Source organism: Manis pentadactyla, chromosome 8, assembly GCF_030020395.1.
Source record: "Manis pentadactyla isolate mManPen7 chromosome 8, mManPen7.hap1, whole genome shotgun sequence".
Classification (NCBI taxonomy): Eukaryota; Metazoa; Chordata; class Mammalia; order Pholidota; family Manidae; genus Manis; species Manis pentadactyla.
In genome coordinates, this window is record NC_080026.1 from 48,471,765 (window position 1) to 48,489,751 (window position 17,987).

The 17,987-nt window shown below is 44.4% G+C and overlaps 1 protein-coding gene across 1 annotated transcript in view; it reads left to right on the forward strand.

Moving 5' to 3' along the window:
* DISC1 (DISC1 scaffold protein) overlaps positions 1–17,987 on the forward strand; it is a 561,660-nt gene that overhangs the window by 212,916 nt on the left and 330,757 nt on the right. The window contains 1 exon segment of the mRNA XM_057505361.1: positions 14,653–14,782. Within this exon segment, the coding sequence (XP_057361344.1) occupies positions 14,653–14,782 (130 nt within the window).

The following is a 17,987-nucleotide window of genomic DNA, read 5'->3' on the forward strand; positions in this document are numbered from 1 at the left end:
TAGTAAATACCGGAGCTTTTTATGCCTATGCATATGGGTGAAATCGACCTGCCAGTCCTGTCTGGGATTGTTCCCCTCATCTGGTGGAGGGCCATCCAGGACTTCAGAGCACCTTGAGATGAGATGCAATGACAAGTAGTGCAGGTCTGGTGCACCTGATCTATTGCTTTGCAGAGACCATAAGGGACAAATACGGGGGAGAGAAACTGGTGCATGGCCTCCGGCCCAATGTATAGAAACTGGTGAATTTTGGTTATGATATCTCTGCCTTGGGCTCGGGGGAGGGCAATTCATCCCCCAAGGTATATCCATCCCTTATCTCCCAATGCCCCCCTTAATGTAGAAGCAGTAGCCATTCATCATTGGGGTATTGGGGCAATAGAGAGGGGGAAAGGAACAGCACAGAGGGTTGGCTAGACCCAGATGTTAACTGTTGGGCTGTAACATCTGCCAATGCATTATCCCTGGTTGCTGGATATTTCCAGTCTGAGGTCCCTTACAATGCATGATGGCCACCTCCTTGGGGTCCTGTAGGGCCTGTAGCATGCGGCTGATAGCCCTGCTGTTGATGATCAGGGTTCGCTTAGTGGTAAGGAAGCCCCTTTCCTTCCAAATTGCAGCATGAGTGTGTGTAATTAGGAAGGCATATTTAGAGTCAGTATAAATTGTGGCCCCCTTCCTGGCTGCCAGCTGTAATGCCGAGGTAAGAACCACTAACACTAATTCAGCTTTCTGGGAGGTGGTCACAGATGGGAGTAGGTTTGCTTCTATCACCTGCCACAGAGTCACCACTGCATAGGCTGCCCTTTGCACCCCATCACTCTCCTTCACCGAGCTTCCGTCCATGAAAAAAGTCAAGTCAGGGTCTTTGAGGGGCACATCTTGTAGGCCCTCTCTAGATTTTCTAAGAGCCTCTAAATCTCTACACAAGAATGAGTGGGCTGATCCTCCTGATTGCTGATAGGAAGCAAGGAGGCTAGGTTAAGGGGTGGAGAGACTTGTAGGGTTACCTGTGGATGTTCAATGAACAGAAGATGGAATTCCTGTACCCTTGAAGGACTCAAGGGATTTATGACTCAAAAGATCTTGTAACCGGTGTAGGGAATACACAGTAATGCGCTGTTGGAGAGTTAATTTCAGGGCTTCTTGGGCCAGACTTCCTGCAGCTGCCAGGGCTCAGAGGCAAGGCTGCTACCCCCTGGCGGTGGTATCCAACTGTTTGGAGAGAAAGGTAATGAGGATGGCACCCTGGCCCCACTGGCTGTACCAGCACTCCAGTGGCAACCCCTGCCCTCTCTCTGTATATAGGGTAAATGGCTTAGTTAAGTAGGGGAGCATCAATGGAGGGAATGAGAGCAATGCATCCCACAACTGATTGAAAGCAGAAGCCACCTCGGTGGGTGAAGTTAACAGATCAGTGGGAGTCTCTGTGGCAGCTACAGTCTGGCCAGAAGGGCAAAGTTAGGTACCCAGTGTCTGAAAAACCCTACCAATCCTAGAAAGGATGGTATCTTGGCTCCTGAAGTAGGTGGCAAGAGAGGTTTAATTGCAGCCACTCAGTCCGCCATTAGGGCTTTAGTGGTGGGAGTTAGAGCTAGCCCAAGGTATGTAACCTTGGGTAGAGACAGGTGTGCTTTGGCAGGGGATACCCTTTATCCCATGTCTGCCAGGAAATTTTTAAGAAGGGATGTGGTGTCCAGAACTGATGCCTCCTTTGAGGGGCTGCAAAGTAAAAGATCATCTACGTATTAGAGGAGAGTACTCTAGCCCATTGAATGTTGTAAGAGGTCCTCTACCAGGGCCTGTCCAAAAAGATGGGGGCTATCTCTAAAACCTTGAGGTAGAACTGTCCAGGTCAATTGTCTAGATCGACAGGTGTCAGGGTCTTCCCACGTGAAGCCAAATAGTGGGCTGCGAGCCTGAGTGGAGAGGTATAGTGAAAAAGACATCTTTAAGGTCCAGTACAGTAAAATGAGAGGTACTGGAAGGGACCTGAGACAGAAGAGTATATGGGTTAGGCACTACTGGGTGTAAGGGAATAACAGCCTCGTTAATTATTAGGAGGTCCTGAACGAGGCGATACGCTCCAGGCTTTTTTACTGGCAAGATGGGAGTATTGCATGGAGAGTTAGTTGGTACTAAAAGCCCCTGGGAGAGCAGATGATTAACAATAGGCTGTAGTCCCCTTCGGTGAGCCTGCAAAATAGGAAATTGAGGCCAAGAAGGGAAGCGGGATGGGTCTTTGAGGCATATTAAAACTGGGGTGTGGTGGGTTGCCACCACATGGGTGGAGAGGTCCCACATGACCGGATTGATAGCAATCCAGGGAGTTGGGAGATTCAAGTCCCTGTTGTCCAACCCTCCTTTGCCGACCAAAGCAATGAGGGAACCTAAGCGTTCAAAAGGTGGGAGGGAAATACAGGCTCCTAACTTATAGAGCAAATCCCGTCCTAAGAGAGGGGTTGGACAGGGTGGCATGATCAGAAAGGAATGGGTAAATGGGATGTTTTGAAAGGTGCAGGCCACCAGGCCCATCTCTAAAGGCCTGGTGAGGGTTCCCATGACCCCAACTACAGAGACCCTGGCAGGGTAGTAAGCCCTTTAAAGGAGGGGAGAACAGAGTAGGTAGCCCCCATGTCCACCAAGAAGGAGATGGGCTTACCCACTACCCACAGCTTGGCCCTGGGCTCAGTGAGGGTGATCAGGGTGTCTGAGTCCAGGCATCTTCAATCTTCGAGGATGCACAGCAGGTCTGAAGGGTAGTCTTTCAAAGGTGTCCATCCCCCGTGGGGCTCTGCCACCAGAGGAGGATCACCTCCTAGTGGACAGTCTACTTTCCAATTACCTGGCTTACCACAGCTGGGGCACTGTTTGGTCAGTTTGCATGTTTGGTTGCAGCACTTCCATGCCCAGTGCTCTTCTTCACTGCACCAAAAGCAAGGGCTCGGAGGTTCAAGTCAATCTTCAGGGACACCCCAACGATCTCCATGAGCCAGTCTCAGAGCAGCTGTTATGGTGCGAGTCTGTTCCGCCATTCAGGCAGCTGACCTCTTCTCGCTCTCATCCTCTCGAGCATGAAAAACCTTAAATGCCATATCTACCCGGTCTCCTAGAGGGGTCTGGGGACCATCCTCAGCCTTTTAAAGCTTGCGCCTGTTGTCGGGAGCTGACTGAGTTATAAAATGCATGGCCAGGAGAGAGGAACCCAACGCTGAGGCTGGGTCAATCTTAATAAAAGCCCCTAGGGTTTCCTTGAGGTGCTTGAGAAATTCTGACAGGTTTTCATCAGGCCTCTGGGTAGTCTCTCTAAGCTTATCGTAATTGATGGCCTTTTGGGCAGTTGAGTTCATATCCACCAACAAGTAGCAAACCATGCAATCCCGGCATGCCTCACCCTCAGGAGAATTACAATCCCACAGGGGTTCTTGTAGAGGAACAACCTCCCTGCCCATGGGTTCCCATTCATCTGTGGCGAGGGCCTCATTGGCACAGTGCTGTGCCACCACTGTGACATGGTCATATTCCTCCGGGGTTAGAGTGGATTAGAGGACTACATGTACATCATGCCTGGTGAGTTTGTAAGCTCATGTGAGATATTTAAACTGTTTAGTGACCATTATGGGGTTGGAGGAAAAGGACCCCAATTGCTGTTCCACTTGGGACAAGTCTGCCAGGGAAAAGGGAACATGAATCTGCATTACCCCTTCAGCTCCTGCCACCTCCCTCAGAGGAGCCATCACATGAGCTTGAGACTGTTGTGACTTAGAGTGGGTTACGGGAGGGATAGACCACTTGGGTGCCAGCTGCAGTGAGTAGGACAGTGGTGGGTTTGAAGGAGGGGATGGAGGAGGTGACACTGGCAGTGGGGCATACAACTTGGGAATTGATGCAGAACTTGAAGGCTGGGGACTAGGATATGGGGGAGTTTTATCCATTTTTTTTGAGGTGGAGTTGGCACCTGTGGAGCAAGACAGCGGCACGAACAGAAGAGAAGGGGAACAAGATGGTGGAGAGACCGGAAGAGAAGGGGAACATTAGGTGGTGGAGAGACCAGAAGAGAAGGGGAACAAGGTGGTGGGGAGAGAGAGAGAGAGAAGGAGGGGTGAAGACATGAACATTGAGGAAGGGAGCTGGCCCCCACGGTGGGCCTGGAGGAGCGGGAAGGGGGGTAGCCGAGATCCTCCACCAAGTCTGTCAGAGAAGAGCCTCCCAGTAATAGGAGTGGTAGAGATCGGCAGTCTTTGGCGGAGGCCTGGGATAACAAAAGTTGGGAAGGAGTACACTTAACATACAGATCTGGGTGGGTGAGCAAAGTCCAAAAAGCCTGTACATATGGGATTTCACCCCACTTTCTGCTCCGGTGGCAATAATTAGTCAAGTCAGTGAGGAGGCCAAAATCGAAAGTTCTCTCAGGGTGCCAGCAAGATTGATTGTCCAAGGGATACTGAGGCCAGGCCTTAGAGCAGAGAAAGACCAGCTTCTGTTTGTGAACTTCTTGGGACAAATATAGAGTAGCCAAATTAGAAATGAGACACCGCAATGGGGTCTGAGCCTCTGCTTTTGAGGGCTGGTTCCCCATGCCTGCGTCACCTCCCCAACTAGTCCCGCTGAGAGAAGCACCCAGAGTCCGAAGCGCACCAAGTCAGGGGAGGCATCCTGGGAGCCTGGGTGAAGGACGTCTCCCACACCGCAGGGCCAGGGGTGGTCTGGATGCCCGCAGATGTCCTGGGGCCTGGGTTAGGGATGTCTCCTGCACCACAGGGCCAGGGGAGGGCCAGATGCCTGCAGAGGGTGGGCTGGATGCCCAGGGGCCAGATGCCCCAACCTGGATGTAGCTATGATTTTGAACTGACCAGGTGAAATGGAGTTAGGAAGGGAAACAGGCTGGGAGAAACTGAGGGACTCACCGGAAAATAGTCCACACACAGCGGAGAGCAGGCTGAGGTCCCAGGTTGGGGAAAGAGGGGGCAGGGCTGCCAGTGGCTGGTTGGGGCTCCACACTCATGCTCCCTCCTGGGTTTTGGCGCCAAATGTAAGATAAATTCTAACCAAAATAAGCATGTAACAAGAGGCAACAAAGGACCAGGCAATTTATTATCTGAGCACAATTCTGGGTGAGGTTCACCAGTCTGAAACACAGGCTGGAGAAGTCGCCCTCAGCAGGGCAGGTAGGGAATTTTTATAAGCACAGGGAAGGGAGGAGGGAGTGGGCTGCACCAGGGGTATGTGGAGAATTTTTATTGGCTCAGGGTTGGGTGATGGACAGCCAGAGGTTTTTTCCTTCTGGATGGAGGGGGTCTGCATCCAGGGTTTGTTGTCACGGGACTGGAATCCAGGAATAGCTGTCCCTTCCTTCCTTATATGGCACAGAGCTATTTGGTGCTGTCTTTGTTCCACTTGCACTGTCCTTGCTTTCCTCCCTTCAGTACCTCCAGCCTTACAGCTTTCCCATAAAGGTCTCCCATATCACTCCATTTGCTCAAATTCAAATGAAGTCTGTTCGAAAGCTGGTTGTGCTGGGCACACAGCTATTATAAACCCCAGTACATATCATGAGCCCCTCTTCTCTTGCAGGGCAGTCATTACTGTAAGTAGGGTAAGGCTGTACAGAGCAACAGTGTTCTGTTTCCTGAGGATATTTGGTTGTGCTGTTGGAGGGCCTCCAAATCCATGGCACTGTTGGATGAGGGGGCTGGTGATACACAGTGAGTATATCACTGGCCCAAACCGCTTCTGGATCCCCATCTTCCGAAGGAGAGAGAGGTGGAAAAATGTAAGTCATGTGATGTAAATTGACAGAATGGTCATCAATAGGAAGCCGTGATGAGCAAAGGTGATGAGAAGGGCCATGCTCAGCTCTCGAGGTCGGAAATAGTCATCTGAGCTGAGGTGGTCCTAACTGACCATGAGATCATTGGTTGCAATGAATTTTGGTTCTCTTAGGCAGGAAAATAGATATGAGCTGTGTGGAAAGAGAAAAAGGCCAGAAACTCCACTAAAAAAGACCCAAAATTAATCAATCAAAGCTCAAAAAGCAAAAATGTTTGAATATTTCCCAGATAAAGGAAGGTACCTTCAGCATAGCCCATGTCTTTATTGTGGTAATCATGCAGGCCCAGCTTACTTTCTTTACCTTTACCTATACACTGTTCTTTTTTCTCCTTCCAGCCCTAATTAAGTAGTTTCTAACCTAGGCAACTAATTTAGCATGCAGGTCCAACCATAAACAACATAGTGAAACGCAGGAAGGATTCCATTTTAAAGATTGTATTTTAATACCCAGGAAGTTAAAAATGTAAGATTCTTAACTTACTCTTTAGCAAATAGACAATAGCTCAGCCCAACTTGGGGGCTGGGCAGGCAACCTGTTTGATCTGCTCCCAGTCCAAGGCACCGGTATCCCAGGGAGAAATCAGAGCAGGAACTTCCTTGAGTTAAGTTAATTCTAAGTATTCAAAGACTACTTAACAAGTCTGCACCCCAGACCTTAGTCACATTTCTAAAGAATCCTTAAAGGGGGAAACCCCAACCTTTCAGGGCGCTCTCTCTGAGGTCACCTGCGCTTTCTAAGTATGTAACCTTTTAACCTTAAACTTTCTCCAAACCTTTCAGAGCATCTCTCCTTGTTGAGGTTGCCTGCTGCACTTCTTCTCTCTTTAAGTTACTTTAAATAAAACTTTTACTCTGGTTCACTACTGTGTCTCTGCCCCTCAATTCTCTGTCGCGGCAGGGACAAGGACCAAGGAAAGTACACAGTGCTCCCCCAACAGTTCTTTCCCTGACTAAAATTCTATGATTCCAGCAGTGGCCTAAAATGGCAATTGTCCTGATCCCTTGAAGACTGGCATCCTGTGTGGGAAAGGAACCCTCTGTGCTATCCATATGACTGTATAAACCATAGCGATGGCCATGAGCCATCTTGTCATGGGGTGTCCTTGCACATGGATTGTCTGGTCCCACCTCTGTCCCATGAGCATTCTGACTCCAGATACTTTCAAAGGTGGCCCTCAGAACCCAGAAGGGCTCTGGAGGGCCATGGGGGTGCAGGGTGCTGGCCAGGGAGGAGGTGGCTGTGTGAGTGCATCTCAGATGCACAGTCATTAATCACCTTGCTCAGAAAATGTTGATCCCCTTCCCTGCTCCCAAGTGGTGTTCGATTCTTTTCTCAATATTCCTGAACTATGAACTCACAAAAGTCACATGGTGAGTGTTACCACTGTGATAAAAAATGTGCTCACTGTTTGATCTTACTTGACAAATGGCTTTTATCTTTCTTTAAATGATTGGTGGAAAAGACAAAAGTAGAAAGGCCAGGATTTTTCCATCACTGAGCAGTCGCATGTGGGGCCTGCATTGATGCCGAGGTTCTTGTTCACAAAGCCAGAGAATGAGCTTCACAAATACTCATGGTAGGAGAACAAGGTTCAGGCTTTTATTTAGAGATAAAGTGAAAGGACAGAGCTCCCAGCTCACACCAGGTGTGGACAAGAGAGTCCGGGTTGGTGCGCTGTCTAGGGATTTTATAGGCAGATGAGGATTTTTCGAGAACATGAAAAAAAGCTTAGCAGTGTGGACTTATTAAGTGGTCCTAGGATATTTACAATTAACTTGATACAAGTAACCTGCTGCTCTGTTGATTTCTCCCTGAGATACCAGCATCTTGGTCTGGGGGCATATGAAACAAGGCCACCTGCTCAGCTGCCAAGGTGGGCTGAGGCATTGTTTGCTAAAGAGTTCAGTTAAGTGCAATCTTATCTTTTAAGGTGGAATATTTCTTGCCTTTTACTGTGTTATGGCTGGGCTTGCATGCTAAATTAGTTTGCCCAGTTTGCAAAATCACTTCATCAGATCTGAAGGAGGAAAGACAGCAGATAGGCCTGGGCCTTTCAGCATGTTAAAGTGAATCTTACACATGATTATAAATGATTAGCCTAAAACAAACATGTGCTACTCTTCTTTATTTGGGGTATATTAACTGATCTCACTGAAGAATGACTCTAGAGCTGAATATTTAGCACAGAGTTTTAGTAGGGGGTTTTCTTGCATGTAGTTACATTGCTCTGACTGCAAATATCCTGCCTTGCTTTTTCAGGAGGCCCTCACCCTACTCTGACTACAACCAAGGTCCCTGTCTCAGTATGAAATCTTGGTGCTAGGCACAGGGTCTCAGAGACCCAGCATCCCCGCTGGCACAGGGTGCTGCTCTGACATTCCACCCATCATGTTTTAAATTCTTGCCCCTGAGGGATTTGCTCATTTTACATACTGATTAGTTTATAGCAGCAATGCTAATTTGCACTGACATTAGGGGTTGTACACTGAGAATTATTAAAATAAAGGGAACAACACTGTCGAAGGGAGAGGGAATACGGCTCGGAGGATGGAAACATGTGCCTTGCTTTATTACTGAGCTGCTGTGTGTCCTGGGGCCACCTCTCAGTGTCTGTGGATGTCTTCCTGTACCTGGAGTCAAAATGTGAGAGATAGGAGCTTTGGTTAATCACAGGGGCTTTCTGATGGGTTAAGTAATGATGTGAGTAATGAAATAGAGAGAATCCCTGGTTTAGCCAACTGCAACCTTTCTGTAGCTAATTTTCAATTCTTTGTTGACTCCTTCAGCAACTCCAACTTAACCTAGATGGTCTCTGTTTAGGAAATTCAAGAAACTCTTTAATATTTGCATAAGTAGAACAAATTAGGAAATAAATTAGTGCAAAGAAATGATCTAATGTAATAGAAAGCTGAATATAAATGACTTCTGGATTTTCTAGGCCATGGACTCATTCAATCATTCAACAAATATCTGCTAAACCCCTACTCTGTGCTCGGCACTGGGGATAACGAGATGAGCTCAGTCTCTCTTCTCCTGAGGCTCACGGTCTGTGGTGTGTGGCTGCATGAACAGCCTGAGACCCCAGGGCCCAGACCCATTCCCTCCCCTGGGTCATCAGTAGCTGACAAGACCTCCCCTTCTGATAGATGTAAATATCTTCAGAAACGTGGCATCTTTAGTCAGCATCACCCTGTGCAGAGGGGTGTGTCCTCTGTATATGAGCACAGCATTCATTTTCCAGGCACAAGCACTGAGACATGAGGGACAGGGAACAGCAAGCTCCCTGGGCCAGGGGGCTCATTCTTATTCCTCACATTGCCAGGGGCGAGGGTGGATCCTGCACACAGTAGGTGTGCAGTGGCCATCAGTTGAACTGATTTGCTCCCCATTATCAGCCATATAGGGAAGGCATCCTCTTCTTCCTCCTCAATTTAAAAAGGAGGAAAGTAAGTTTCAGGGAGGGCTGATAAGTCCAAAGATGCAAGCTAGAAAAAGGTGGAACTAAGCCTCAACAAAGGTGTCTACCTCCCTGTCCTGAGCCCTCCCCATCATTCTCACTGCCCTGTTGAATGGTGAGCAAGGGGACGTGCTCAGTGGGTGTGGATGGCCCATGACTAGAAGCCAGCAGGAAATACTAGTGTTGCTGAAAGCCTGCCTGGTGGATGGTGCCCAAGAAAGGGCTGCAAATTGGGTATCAGCCCAGTGCATCATGACCCCCAGCCTGTGCTTCTTGCTCTTTCCCTATGTGACCAAGAGCAAGTCCCTTAAACTCCCTGACACTATGTTTCCTCATCAACAAAACTGTTATAATAGTATCTTCCTTTCAGGTCTGTAATGAGAAGTGAGTGTGCTAAAAATGATAGTGTCTGGCACAGTAAATTCTCAATTCATACAATTTTACTTTATTATTATCTATTTAAACATTTTCATGTCTTGCTAATGGGTTTCTGCCCTGACAGGTTCACTATGGATTCAGTGTGACCAAAGAAATGACAGTAGAATGTTCTTGGGATGAAAGGGTTATACCCAACTTTATTCCCACTGTCACAGATCAGTCACTAAAATCCCATTCACTTAGAGCAAGTCTGCATGCAGCAAGCCATTCTCCACCTCTGGGCCTCTTTGTCTGCACAGCCATCCTCTGGGCCTCTGTCCTTGGCACTGCCACCACTCTAGCCTCTGCTCTCTTGCAGCCTTGCAGCTGTGCCACTGTGTTGTCCAGAGCACTGGGCAAGTCTCTTTACAGAGTCAATAACAATGTATTGCCCACACATGTGTAGTGAGCTAGCCAGCTGACCAGGGCCAGGTGAGAATCCTGGCCACAGGAACCTTCATTTTATCCACATACTACTATTTTATAATTTGCTTTTAAGTGTGTGAAACAGACAGTAACAGGTCTTAAAATAAATTTCTAAACTGCATGATACGTTATAATAAGTAACATACCATGTTATGGTATAACATGATATGTTGGGAATCTGTGTTGGGAATACAAGCGAGGTTCCCTTTCCTGTAACTGTTGTTTCCTAACTTAGAAAAGCTGAGGTGACATGTTTTCTACCACTGTGTCTAAAAATATTAGGGCCATTTCATTGTACCTCTTGGTCAGCTCAGTTCAAGATTTAGGAAGTGGGGAAGTCACTTCCACCTTTCAACTCCTGCAGTATCTGGAGCTGTGGATTGAGCATTTATCCACTGTTTTGCATCTTCCTGTGGATGCAGGTCCTGTTTATTGCTGTGCCCCTAGCACCAAACACAGTCTGTGGCACATGGTAGGTGGGCTTCATAGTGTTTTTCTTTTTCTGAATTAATGAGTGGAATGAGGTGTGAGTGAAAGAGGACAGATAAAGGTGTTGGGGGAGCATTGTGTATTTCCTCAGTCCTTGTCCCTGCCACGGCAAAGAATTGAAGGGCAGAGACACAGTAGTGAAACAGAGTAAAAGTTTTATTTAAAGTAACTTCAAGAGAGAAGTGCAGCAGACAACCTCAGCAAGGAGAGGTGCCCTGAAAGGTTTGGAGAAAGAAAGTTTAAGATAAAAAGGTTACATACTTAGAAAGTGTGAGTGACCTCAGGGAGAGGAACACCCCAAAAGGTTGGGGGTTCCCCCTTTTAAGGATTCTTTAGGAATGTGACTAAGGTCTGGGGTGCAGACTTGTTAAGTAGTCTTTGAATACTTAGAATTAACTTAACACAAGGAAGTTCCTGCTCTGATTTCTCCCTGGGGTCCCAGGAGTCTTGGTCTGGTCTGGGAGCAGATCAAACAGGTTGCCTGCCCAGCCCCAAAGGTGGGCTGATTTATTGTCTGTTTTCTAAAGAGTAAGTTAGGAATCTGACATTTCTAACTTCCTGGGTACTAAAATACAATCTTTAAAATGGAATCCTTTCTGCCTTTCACTATGTTGTTTATGGTTGGGCCTGAATGCTAAATTAGTTGCCTAGGTTAGAAACTACTTAATTAGGGCCAGAAGGAGAAAAAAACAGCATATAGGTAAAGGTAAAGAAAGTAAGTTGGGCCAGCATGATTAACACAATAAAGACATGGGCTATGCTGAGATACCTTCCATTATCTGGGGAATATTCAAACATTCCAGGCCAGTTGCTCTTGGCTTTTTGAACTTTAATTGATTAATTTTGGGTCTGTTTTAGTGGACTTTCTGGCCTTTTTTCTTTCCATCTAACTCATATCTAGTTTCCTGCCTAACAAAGCACAAGGCATATTAAGATCAGTTACTCATTCTCTTTGCTAAGACATGTTGCAGGAGGGGAACCTGTGTGACTATATGCTTAGAACATGCAGTTTCATGATTCTTCTTGATGAGCCCCCAAATCAATATACATGTGACAGCTAAGTCCCAGCTGTGTAGGAGGTGATTCCGGGGGAGAAGGGGACGATTTAGTATATGCCTCAAACTCTCAGAAGCCAGATGTCTTGCCTTAGGGTTTTGGCCCCTGGCAAATTCACTATGGGCTTAGTGAGACTCAGGAATGACAATGGAACATTCTTGGGGTGGAAGGGTTTATTACTTGGCTTTGTTCTCCCAACAAAGGTCAAACACTAGAATTAGGTCTGCATCCAACAGTCTGCAGGTCTGTAATCCTCCTCTCTCTCTTCCTCCACCCAGAGCACTGGGCAGAGCTCTTTATACAGTGACTCAGTCAATAATAGCTCATTGCCTATGGGTGTGGAAGCAGTAGCCTAGCAGCAGGCCAATTACAGCATCAAGTAGTTTGGGGTTAGGTGAGCATCCTGGCCAAATGAACTTCCATTTTCCCCATGCCCCAGACACTGCTTCTCTGCAGGAGAAGATGCCCTTGGATCATTAATATAAGGATGGCATTTATTTAAAGTGCAGACATGTCTGTTTAGTTTGAGTGCTGCAACAGGTAGTCCACGTTCTAATATTTAAGTAACTAGTAGAGCTTAGTGTGTGTGGTAGAAAGCCTTTCTATTATAGTTACAAAAATAATGCATGCTCACTATAGAAAACTTAGAAAATGAAAAAGAAGTTATTCCACCATCCAGAGCTGATAAAATTTTGGTGGGTATTTTCCTATTTATTTTATTTGCATGCCATTTTTTGGTAACATTAATATACAATTACATGAGCAACATTATGGTTACAAGATTCTCCCCATTATCAAGTCCCCAACACATACCCCATTACAGTCACTGTCCATCAGCATAGTAAGAATGCATGCCATTTTTATAATATATACATATTACCGCAATGCCTGCTTTAAAAACAGCAATATAGAGTCTTCATTTTCCATGGGACTACATCTTCTTTGCTGACCTTGTTTTAGTGATTGCATTGCTGTGGGGAAAATGGAAGTTCCTGTGGCCAGTATGCTCACCTGACCCTAAACTACTTGATGATGTCATTGGCCTACTCCTGGGCTAGTACTTCCACATCTGTAGGCAATAAGCTATTTGACTGAGTCACTATATAAAGAGCTCTGCCCAGTGCTCTGGATGAAGGCAGAGACAGAGATGGATTACAGACCTACAGACTGCTGAATGCAGACATAATTCTAGTGCTCGACCTATGGCTGGAGAGAATAAAGCCGAATATAGATCCTTTTACCCCAGTAACTTTCTACTGTCGTTTCTCGGTCTCACTGAGTCCTTAGTGAACTTGCCTGAGGTTTTCAGTTGTTGTCTACTGAGAAAAAAATCTGGGACTTTTGTAGCTGATCTTTCTGCATCACATATGACCATTTATATACAATGGTCTCTTAGAAGTGGGAATAGAGGATCCAAACTTATACATTTTAAATCTGATTCTTATTCTCTACTATCACCAAGGGATTACAGGTTTATGAAAACTTTTTCCAGTTAGACAAAAAATATTTTATGTTGTTTGAATTTGTACTTAGAATCATTTTTTATAAGAATTTTCCTTAATCTTTTGTAATTCCTTTTTAAAAAAATTTCTGGTAGGCCTTTGTTTTCTTCTTGATTTGGTAGAACTCTTGAAGTTAGCACTATTTTTCCCTTTTCTATCACATATGTGGCAATATTTTCCCAGCTTGTTATTGCCTTTTAATTTTAGTGGACAGTGTTTCTTAGACACAGCTTCCTTGAATTGTTGATACAGTTTTGCTTAGCTTATACTTTTTTTCTCCAACTGCACTTAGTTAGAAATCAAATACTTTAAGTATGAGTTTTTCATTCTTTGATGGTAAATACCTGTAAGAATCCTGCAAAGGCAACTCACCAGCATACAGCTGTGATTCATTTTTACCAGCCTTGCTTTAACCAAATATGAAGAGTCCTACAAGAAAAGGAGAAGGAGCCAAACAGATTTTAAATGGTTTTCAATAGTCTTTTTTGACAAGCCTTTTCTGAAAAGCTCTGTCTCAAGTATCTGTGAGATCAGTCATATCTCTTTTTAATATTCACAGCCAATATCAGCCTGCAATTCAGCTCTGGTAAAGAGAGTGCTGTCCAATAAAACATAATGTAAACCACATGTATGATTTTAAATTATCTAGTAGCTACATTAAATAGAAGAAACAGGTGAAATTAATTAAAAAATATATTGACCTCAACCCAATATATAAAAATGTTATCACTCCAATATGTAATTGTCTTGCCAATAGGTTTCAGCCCCGGGCAAGTTCACTATGGATTCAGCGTGACCAAAGAAATTGACAGCAAAATGTTCTCTGGGGTGAAAGGGTTATACCCAAATTTATTTCCAGGTGGCAGGTCAGTCATTAGAATCCTGTTCACTCAGAGCGAGTCTGTATGCAGCAAGCCAGTTTCTGCTTTTGGGCCCTTCTGTCCGCACGGCTGTCCCACACAGCCATCCTCTGGGCGTCTGTCCTCAGTGCTGCCACCACTCCAGCCTCTGCTCTGCTCTCCTGCAGCCTTGCAACTCTGCCACCATGTCACGCCGAGAGCACTGGGTGTAGCTCTTTTTATACAGTCAACAGCGATGTATTGCCCACAGGTGTGCAGTGAGTGAGTCAACCAGGGCCAGGTGAGAATCCAGGCCACAGGAACTCTCATTTTATCCACAGTAATAAACATAAAAATTACCATTAATGAGATCTTTTGACCTGTGGCTAGGGGCCATGGTGCTGGATGGCACAAGCTGAATAATAGCAAATTGGCTATGGGTAAAAAAGCAAAAACACCAATAGGTTGTAATTAAAACAGAAGCTCACATTAAGGGATCTCATCCCTCCGGCACTCCTAAGAAAGAGAAGAGCTGCAGGCCACTTTGTGAAATTTCCTGCTCTTAATATTCTTGTGGGTCTGAAGATTTCAGCTTCTCCATATCTGCACCGATGTGTATGCTTTTATTTTAAGGGTTGGCAGGGATGACACTCAAGCCCCACTCAGAATGGAGCTGAAGCCACTGGAAGCCACTGTTCAGGACATCTGCCATGTATCTGTCACCAGAGAAGACTGGCTTCTTCAAGAAAAGAAACAGCTGCAGGTAAGCAGGTGGAGGCTATTTAACAATTAGGACAACACTTTTCTTATCCATTTAAGCTAAATGTAGCAAAGTGGGTCTTTGCTTTGCTTGAGTGTAACAGGGCTCTAACCACACACCTGTGAAGTACAAAGAGAAGAGGTGGGTGGAGATGACTGCAGGGCTGGTAGGAATCTCATTACAAATGAGGGGTTGAAGGCTCAGCACCTGCTTTAGATATTCCTCATTACCTTTTTTATTTTTTTATTTTTTCATTTTTTATTTTGTTGTCATTAATCTACAATTACATGCAGAACATTATGTTTACTAGGCTCCCCCTTCACCAAGTTCCCCCCACAATCCCCATTACAGTCACTGTCCATCAGCATAGCAAGATGCTGCAGAATCACTACTTGTCTTCTCTGTGTTGCACAGCCCTCCCCGTGCATTTATTGGCTATTGTAAATAGTGCTGAAATAACATAGCAGTGCATATGCCTTTCTCAAACTGGGCTGCTGCATTCTTAGGGTAAATTCCTAGAAGTGGAATTCCTGGGTCAAATGGTATTTCTATTTTGAGCTTTTTGAGGAACCTCCATACTGATTTCCATGGTGGTTGAACTAATTTACATTCCCACCAACAGTGTAGGAGAGTTACCCCTTCTCCACAACCTCGCAAACATTTGTTGTTGTTGTTTGTCTTTTGGATGGTGGCCATCCTTACTGGTGTGAGGTGATATCTCATTGTGATTTTAATTTGCATTTCTCTGATGACTAGCGATGTGGAGCATCTTTTCATGTGTCTGTTGGCCATCTGAACTTCTTCTTTGGAGAACTGTCTGTTCAGCTCCTCCACCATTTTTTAATTGGATTATTTGCTTTTTGTTTGTTGAGGTGTGTGAGCTCTTTATATATTTTGGATGTCAACCCTTTATCGGATCTGTCATTATGAATATATTCTCCCATACTGTATGGTATCTGTTTGTTCTATTGATGGTGTCCTTTGCTGTACAGAAGCTTTTTAGCTTGATATAGTTCCACTTTTTATTTTTGCTTTTGTTTCCCTTGCCCAGGGAGATATGTTCATGAAGAAGTTGCTCATGTTTATGTCCATGAGATTTTTGTCTATGTTTTTTTCTAAGAGTTTTATGTTTTCATGACTTACATTCAGGTCTTTGATCCATTTTGAATTTACTTTTGTGTATGGGGTTAGACAGTGATCCGGTTTCATTCTGTTACATGTAGCTGTCCAGTTTTGCCAGCACCATCTGTTGAAGAGACTGTCATTTCCCCATTGTATGTCCATGGCTGCTTTATCATATATTAATTGACCAAATATGTTTGGGTTAATGTCTGAAGTCTCTATTCTGTTCACTGGTCTGTGGCTCTGTTCTTGTGCCAGTACCAAATTGTCTTGATTACTGTGGCTTTGTAGTAGAGCTTGAAGTTGGGGAGTGAGATCCCGCCCACATTTTTCTTCCTTTTCAGAATTGCTTTGGCTATTTGGGGTCTTTGGTGTTTCCATATGAATTTTAAACTATTTGTTCCAGTTCACTGAAGAATGAGGTTGGTAATTTGATAGGGATTGCATCAAATCTGTATATTGCTTTGGGCAGTATGGCCATTTTGATGATATTAATTCTTCCTAGCCAAGAGCATGGGATGAGTTTCCATTTGTTAGAGTCCTCTATAATTTCTCTTAACAGTGTCTTATAATTTTCAGGGTATTAGTCTTTCACTTCCTTGGTTAGATTTATTCCTAGGTATTTTATTCTTTTTGATGCAGTTGTGAATGGGATTGTCTTCCTGATTTCTCCTTCTATAAGTTCATTGTTAGTGTATAGGAAAGCCACAGATTTCTGTGTGTTAATTTTGTATCCTGCAACTTTACTGAATTCTGATATTAGTTCTAGCAGTTTTGGAGTGGAATCTTTAGGGTTTCTTTAATGTACAATATCATGTCATCTGCAAATAGTGACAGTTTTACTTCTTCTTTACCAACCTGGATTCCTTGTATTTCTTTGTTTTGTCTAATTGTCATGGCTAAAACCTCCAGTACTATGTTGAATAATAGTGGGGCGAGTGGGCATCCCTGTCTTGTACCCAATCTCTGAGGAAAAGCTTTCAGCTTCTCACTGTTCAGTGTGATGTTGGCTGTGGGTTTATCATATATGGCCTTTATTATGTTGAAGTACTTGCCCTCTATACCCATTTTGTTGAAAGTTTTTATCATGAATGGATGTTGAATTTTGTCGAATGATTTTTCAGTATCTGTGGAGATGATCATGTGGTTTTTGTCCTTTTTCTTATTTATGTGGTGGATGTTGTTGATTGATTTTCGAATGTTATACCATCCTTGCATCCCTGGGATAAATCCCACTTGGTCATGGTGTATGATCCTTTTGATGTATTTTTTAATTTGGTTTGCCAATATTTTGTTGAGTATTTTTATATCTACATTCATCAGGGATATTGGTCTGTAATTTTCTGTTTTGTGGGGTCTTTGCCTGGTTTTGGTATTAGGGTGATCTTGGCTTCATAAAATGAGTTTGGGAGTATTCCCTCATCTTCTTCTTTTTGGAAAACTTTAAGGAGAATGGGTATTATGTCTTCTCTGTATGTCTGATAAAGTTCCGAGGTAAATCCTTCTGGCCCAGGGGTTTTGTTCTTGGGTAGTTTTTTGATTACCAGTTCAATTTCATTGCGGGTAATTGGTCTGTTTAGATTTTGTGTTTCTTTCTGGGTCAGTCTTAGAAGGTTGTATTTTTCTAGGAAGTTGTCCGTTTCTTCTAGGTTTTCCAGCTTCTTGGCATGTAGGTTTTCATGGTATTCTCTAATAATTCTTTGTATTTCTGTGGGGTCCATCATGATTTTTCCGTTCTCATTTCTGATTCTGTTGGTGTTGTTTCTCTTTTTCTCTTAATAAGTCTGGTTAGAGGCTTATCTATTTTGTTTATTTTCTCAAAGAACCCGCTCTTGGTTTCACTGATTTTTTTCTATTGTTTAATTCTTCTCAATTTTATTTATTTCTTCTGTGATCTTTATTATGTCCCTCCTTCTGCTGACTTTAGGCCTCATTTGTTGTTCTTTTTCCAATTTTGATAATTGTGACATTAAACTATTCATTTGGGATTGTTCTTAATTCTTTAAATATGCCTGGATCGCTATATACTTTCCTCTTAAGACTGCTTTTGCTATGTCCCAGAGAAGTTGGGACTTTGTGTTGTTGT